At 63.5% G+C, this 6,282-nt stretch overlaps 1 protein-coding gene across 1 annotated transcript in view; it reads left to right on the top strand.

Moving 5' to 3' along the window:
• The first annotated feature begins 888 nt into the window (after window positions 1-888).
• Window positions 889-6,282, top strand: part of ERFE (erythroferrone) — an 8,451-nt gene continuing 3,057 nt past the window's right edge. The window contains exons 1-5 of the mRNA XM_012558411.2: window positions 889-1,162; window positions 2,108-2,175; window positions 3,642-3,764; window positions 4,771-4,873; window positions 6,226-6,279. Coding sequence (XP_012413865.1) covers window positions 889-1,162; window positions 2,108-2,175; window positions 3,642-3,764; window positions 4,771-4,873; window positions 6,226-6,279 — 622 coding nt within the window. The remainder of the gene's footprint in view (window positions 1,163-2,107; window positions 2,176-3,641; window positions 3,765-4,770; window positions 4,874-6,225; window positions 6,280-6,282) is intronic.

The raw sequence follows: 6,282 nt of genomic DNA on the forward strand, positions 1-6,282 counted from the left end.
AGGGAGGCAGAGGGTACAAATCAGGCACGGCCTGGGCTCAGGTCAGGGAGCTGGCTCTTTACACGGAGGGGCATCTGGAGGACTCTCTGTGGCCTGTGGGGTCCTGCACCTTCCCAGGGCAGGAGTGGGGCGCCCTGCACCGGCCCCGGTGGGCAGCTGGCAGCCTGGTTCCTGGCCAGCTTTGCCCTACACGGCCCGATGGTGGCCAGTCTGCCCCGCCAGGGCCTGGTCCGCCCCCAGCACTGTGGGGTGGCTGCCAGGGTTACCGACAGACTCCGTGCACCCCCACTCCTGCAAATGAGCCCAGGTTAAGGACAGCGTATCCCCCACCTCCGCACTCAGGGCGCCCCAGCTATCCGTGAGGAGGCAGCGCCGGAAGGGAGGGAACTACGCTTGGGAAAAGGGTGACGAGGATGGATACTGGGTTCCTCCCTGTTCCTGCGCGCTCGACCTGTGTCAGGCCTGGGCCTCGAGGAGCGCGGCCAGGAGGATGGGAGTCGCCTCTGGGACCCTCAGAGGACCCGCAGGACACAGAAGGGGGAGGGACACCCCGGGGACAGGAGGGGGGCGCCCCAGCTCCCCGCCAAGCAGAAGCGCTCGACAGCGCGCTGGGTAGGGGCCTGTGGCTGGTATGGAGGGGATTCGCGCGCAACACTGATCTGCAGCTAGCGTGCGCTCCCCGCGCCCCATCTCCCTCCCCTGCGCCCCCTTTATCCGCTAGCCCGCCACCTCCCCGCGCTCCTCCCCCTGCAGCGCGCGGCCGGGCCGGGCGGGGGAGCAGCGGGGCGCGGGGGTGCCAGCCCGTTATAAGGCGCGACGCCGGCGGGACTGGGAGACGCCCCGAGCCGGGCCAGCCGCTGGGAACGCCGAGGGGACGCCGCCGCCCGCATGGCCCCGGGCCGCCAACCCGCCGGAGCGCGGCCGCTGCTCGTGTGCGCGGGCCTCCTGGTCGCTGTCGCCGCTGCCGCGGGCCTCCAGTCCCCGCAGCCCGGCTCGCCCGCCCCCCAGAAGCCGCCGCCGGGGAATGAGCTGCCTGCGGGCCCCGGCGACAGCCGCGTGCGGCCGGTAAGATGCTGCGTCCCGCGCTCGGACACACCCGCGGACGCCCGGATAGCCTGCCCGGCCCGAGCGCTCCGGGAGACGCGGGCCCCTCTGGGCCTCAGTTTCCCCACCGGAGAGGGGGCAGGGCGCTTGCTTTCCGGGCTGGGAAGCACGGCCTCGCGGGCGGGACCTCAATTCCACAACTGGGAGAAGAGCGCCTAGCTTCAGCTCTGGTGAGAGGTAGAGTCGGCATAGACGCTCCTCTGCGCGGGGAGCAGGGGTGGTCACCCCAAAGGGCGGTCTAGACCTTGGCTCTTTGGGTAGTTCTTCAGCATTAAAGCAGAGCTCTCCTAGGGCCAGTGAAAACCCCATTTCTTTTGAGACAGAAGTACGTTGGGAAATAATGTGTAAATAACGTGGCTGTCACGAAATTAGGAAGAAGGCACTTGGGAAAGTGTGAGCACATTCAAACCAAACCCGTTGCCGTGGAGTCGATTCCAACTCACTGTGACCATATAGGACAGAGCAGAACTGCTCCACAAGGTTTCCCAGGCTGTAATCATTACCGAAACAGTCTGCCACAACCATCTCCCCGCGAGCGGCTGGTGGGTTGGAACCGCTGACCTTCCAGTTAGCAGCCAGCGCTTTAACCACTGCATCACCAGGGCTCCTTGTGAGCACATTACTGACCCCAATCTGTTGGGTGGGGGTCCCTGTGGGTCTAGGGGGAGGGCAGGGGGTGTGCAGCCAGGGAATAGCAGTAGCTTTTCTTCAAGTGGCTCTGAAGGGTGATTCTTAGTGCCTTCCTACTCAGGGTGGGGGCCCCTGAAACTCTGACCAGGGCTGGGGTGGGCTGGGGAGGGCCGGAGCCGGGGTGGTTGTTTGGGTCTCGCTTATGCTGAAGATACCTCTAGTCTCAGCATCCCACTGAAAATCATGGATGACGGGCACACATCCGCTGTGGGGGTGGGGCAGGCTGACAGCCAGCCCTGCACTCCCTCAACAGGGTCCCCTAAATGATCATGAGGTTACCCTGCCCCACGCACCCCCCCCCACTTCCCCATAGACCGAAGGCAGACCCCACCCAGACAGCTGGCAGCCTCTGGGAGCGCTCCCAGTGGGCAGGGTGGCCAGGTGAGGGGGCTCTGTCACCAACAAGCACCCCAGGCCCTGGGACACTGAGAGGGGCCTGGGGTGCTTCCAGGTGGAGTTTCAGCCTTGGACCCTTTTTGGGGCCAAGAAAGCACCAGGACTGCTGATTCCCCAGGCTCTGAGGTGCTTTTCTGCGAGCGCCCCCAGGCGGCTGGGGAACTCTGCTGCCCAGACTCATGTTCACTCGGGTGAACTCACAGGCCCATCTCTGGGCCCCTGCGGGCGGGGCTCCACCTACTTCTGCTCTCCCGGCAAGCCTGGGCTCCCAGTGCATCCCCCAGACCTCAGTGTGGCCGGAGTGAACTCACGGGGTCCCAGCATCCATGGATCGACCAGCAGGGTGGTGCTGCTCAGAGCGGACTGCCCAATGAGAAGCTCAGAGCGAGGTGCTGCGTGGTCACACTGCACGCAGGATGGAGGGTCCTGGGCACATAAAGGCCTTTCTCCATTCAACACTGGCTGCCCTGGTCACCTCAGCTCCTGCCAGGCCAGATTTGAACCCAGTTCCTCTGACGCTGAAGCTGCTATCTTCACTGAGCCCTGCGTTCATCGGCAAGCTCCCAAAGGACCGTGGGCAGCACCTGGTGGCCGGATCTGTCTCTCACAGAAGGTCCTGGCCAGCTCCAAAGTCCCGTTCCGTCCTTCCCCTGGAGCTGGCGCCCATGACCTCGTTAAGCCCTCTTGAGCCCAACTCCTTCCCAGCTGGTAGCTCCGCCTGGAGCCCAGACCGTCCCGGGCCACTGCCCAGCAAGCCGGGCGCCTCTCCCAGAACTTTCCTGAGTCACAGGATGGGGGCATGCAGGGGATAGATGCTTCTGGAACCATCATGTCCTTGCCGTGGCCAAGTGGCTCAGGAGCCCTAGGAATGTGAGCAGCACCAGTCCTGAGCAGAGACCTCGAGCCACACCCCGTCCGTGCTGGGCCGTCCAGTCCCCGCCCGTCCTGCACTGGAGTCCACAGTGGCCCTGAGGCTGAAGTCGGCCTCCCAGGAACTCCTGTCCACAGGGCAGACAGGCCAGCCTGCTGGAAGCGGGTCACCTCTTTCGGGGCACATGCGGTGCTTCAGCCCACCCAGGGGTCTTCGAGAGGTGTTTTCACCTCAGCTCGTGTTGAGGAAACGAGGCTGCAGGGGGCCTGGTGCCCCCGTGGGGCTGGGACTCCCACCTGCCACCCGGCCCACACCCTGTGTTGTGTTCCCCCACCATGCAAAGTCTAGGCGTGGGCAGCTGCTCCCAGGGCTCGGCCTCTGTGTGCTGGGAGGAGAGGGGCTGGGGTGTGGGGTTGCTGCTTTTGAGGGCCTCTGGCACGCCCCTGGACAAGGACAGGGGCCTTCCTTGTGGGGCCCCAAGGGCCTGCAGGCCAGGCCCTCACAAAATCACTGTGAGCAAAGCCTCCAGTCCTGCTTGGCGCCGGTGGGGCGGGTCAACCTTGGGCTGGCTGTGTTCCAGGACCCCCTCACCGAGCGGGCGCACGGCATCGACCCCCGGGACACCTGGATGCTTTTCGTCCGGCAGAGTGACAAGGGCATCAACAGCAAGAGGAAGAGCAGGGGCAAGGCCAAGAGGCTGAAGGTGAAGCGAGTCCCTGCTGGCACACCATGTGAGGGCACGTGTGTGTGAGAGCGTGTGTGTCTGACTGGTGTGTGAGTGAGAGCGGGTGTGTGTGTGTGTGTGTGTGAGTGTATGGGAGAGTGTGTGAGTGTGGGCATGAGTGTGTGGGTGTGAGAGTGTGTGTATGGGAGTGTGTGTGGGCGTGAGAGTGTGTGTATGGGAGTGAGTGTGGACGTGAGTGTATGGGAGAGTGTGTGTGTTGGAATGTGTGTGTGTGTGCAAGTGAGTTAAAATGTGTATGAGTGTGTTAGTGTGTGCTTGTATGTGTGCATATGTGTGGAGTGTGTATGTTTGAGTGTGTGTGTATTGTGTGTTTGAATGTGTAAGTGTATGAGAGCGAGTGTGTGTGTGCATGTGTATGTTTGGAGCGTGTGTGTGTATGAGTGTGTGTGTGCAAGTGAGCGTATATGTGTGGAGTATGTGAGTGTGTGTGCCAGTGAGTGAGTGTGAACGTGCATGTGAGGGGGACTTCTGCCACGGGCCTTCCCCATGCGGCTGACTCCCACAGTCCACCCTGACCCTCTCCACCCAGCACAGACCTGCACGACTCTGCCTGGACTCGGGGGCCATGGAGTAGTGCCCAGCCAGGGCCCAGGGGAACCCTGAGTTTGAGGCCAGGTCCCAACCACTTATCCCGCCCCCTAGAATGCCAGGCAGCCCCAGCGGCTCCCTCCCTGTCTCCCCCCACCCCACTCCCCATCTGGCTGGTCCAGCAGTCAAGGAGCTGGCCATCCGTCTGAGGAACAAGTCAGAGGGGCCTCCAGGCAGCTGGGGTGACAGACGGGGTGATTTCCGGCGGGGGCATGCCCCCCCCCCCCGCCCCGCAGCTGCTATCCCTGCTGTCTGACAGTCTGGTCCCTCCCTCTGTGGGCCTGGCCTGGGCAGGGACTCCTCACCTGGTCTCAGTGGGGGCCTGCAGTTTCCAGCCTCCCTCCTCAGGCCCCTCACCCCAGCGGTTCCCTTTCAGCTTGGCTTGCCGGGACCCCCCGGACCCCCTGGACCGCAAGGCCCTCCAGGCCCCCTCATCCCGCCTGAGGTGCTGCTGAAGGAGTTCCGGCTCCTGCTGAAAGGTAGGGGTGTGCACCCACGTGGGGGCGCACACCACCAGTGTGCGCAGGGCAGTGAGGGCGGTCCTGGAGGGCTGGGCTTCCGCACATCGGCAAGCACTTAAGTGGCACCTGCTGTATGCCCAGCCAAGTGGGGGGCCTCCGAGGTGGCCTGGTGGGCCCTTTCCTGACCCCGCCCCCCATGTCTGCCCAGGGTAGGAGGCTGGGGGTGGGAGGTGTGTGGGAGTTAGAAGGCCCATGAAGAAAGGTGGGCTAGGTGCTCGGTGGCCAGCACACACCTGCCCCACCTGGAAGTCAGGTGAGCCCAGCCCTTCCTTGCCCCAGGTGGGGGCTGCCAGGGAGGGGCCAGGGCTCCTCAAGCTCAGCTGATGCCCCCGCGGCGCCAGCACCAGCGAGGTTTCCTCGTCCCCGTTTTTCTGAGATGGGGAGGTAAGAGGCTCACCCCAGGCACGAAGGCCTCCCGACTGCAGAGCCCAACTTCTTCTCCAAGACAGACCTGGGCCTCAGCCACACAGCCCTGGGAGGGCAGCGGCAGGCTGCCAGCATGGGCGGGGGGTGGTGTATGGGGCTCAGCGAAGAGCCAGCAGGAGACGTCCCTGCCCCCCAGCCTTCCAGAGGCCTCAGCCCAGAGCCCTGAACTCCCTGTGGATGGGCGGTGGGCCTTGGAGCCTCACCCCGCCGTGTCGTGCCCACACTAAGTGAGGGGCTTCTGACATGCCGGGTGCTGAGCCCCTTGGCACCAACTGCTTTAAAGCGAGTGTTTGCTAACCACCTCCCCGATGGCTCTCCAGGTGAACTTCAGGCCGGGCGGCCCTTCCCTCTCAGTGGCCCAGTGGCCCTTTCATGCTATTTACTAGAGTTGATTTTACGATGAACTATAGAGACAGCCCTTTCTCCCCCTTCAATTCAACCTACTGTTCATTTAAATATACCAGCTGCAGGGGCCTGAGAGCCCCCTGTTGTTGCATTATACCGGCAATTGTTCCTTATTTACACTCAGCTTCTTTCCAGATAGCCCTGGCTTATGCCATTGCATTTGCTGATATAATAAACACGTAAACAGAGTAAAAATTCAACGTGACGGAGAAAGTGTGAGTAGATTAGAGAGGTGAGGCTGGGCAGGAGGGAGTGTGAGTCAGCCTGGACCCTCCCAGTAGCGAAAGCGAGAAGGGAAACAGGAGCAGCCGCAGGATCAGGAAGCAGTTTCTCTGGGGTCTCCTGGACTCCGGTGGACATGAACCGGGGGGTCCGTATGTGCGTTAGTATTGGCCCGGGTCGTTGTTGGGAACACGCGCCGGCACACTGAGGACGGTGGGGCGCGGGTCCCCGGCGCGGCCACAGCTCGCTCTGTGCAGGCGCAGTGCGGCAGCGCCAGCGCGCGGAGCCCGAACCCTGCACGGGCGATCCCGGCT

Source organism: Trichechus manatus, unplaced genomic scaffold (assembly GCF_000243295.1).
Source record: "Trichechus manatus latirostris isolate Lorelei unplaced genomic scaffold, TriManLat1.0 scaffold00165, whole genome shotgun sequence".
NCBI lineage: Eukaryota > Metazoa > Chordata > Mammalia > Sirenia > Trichechidae > Trichechus > Trichechus manatus.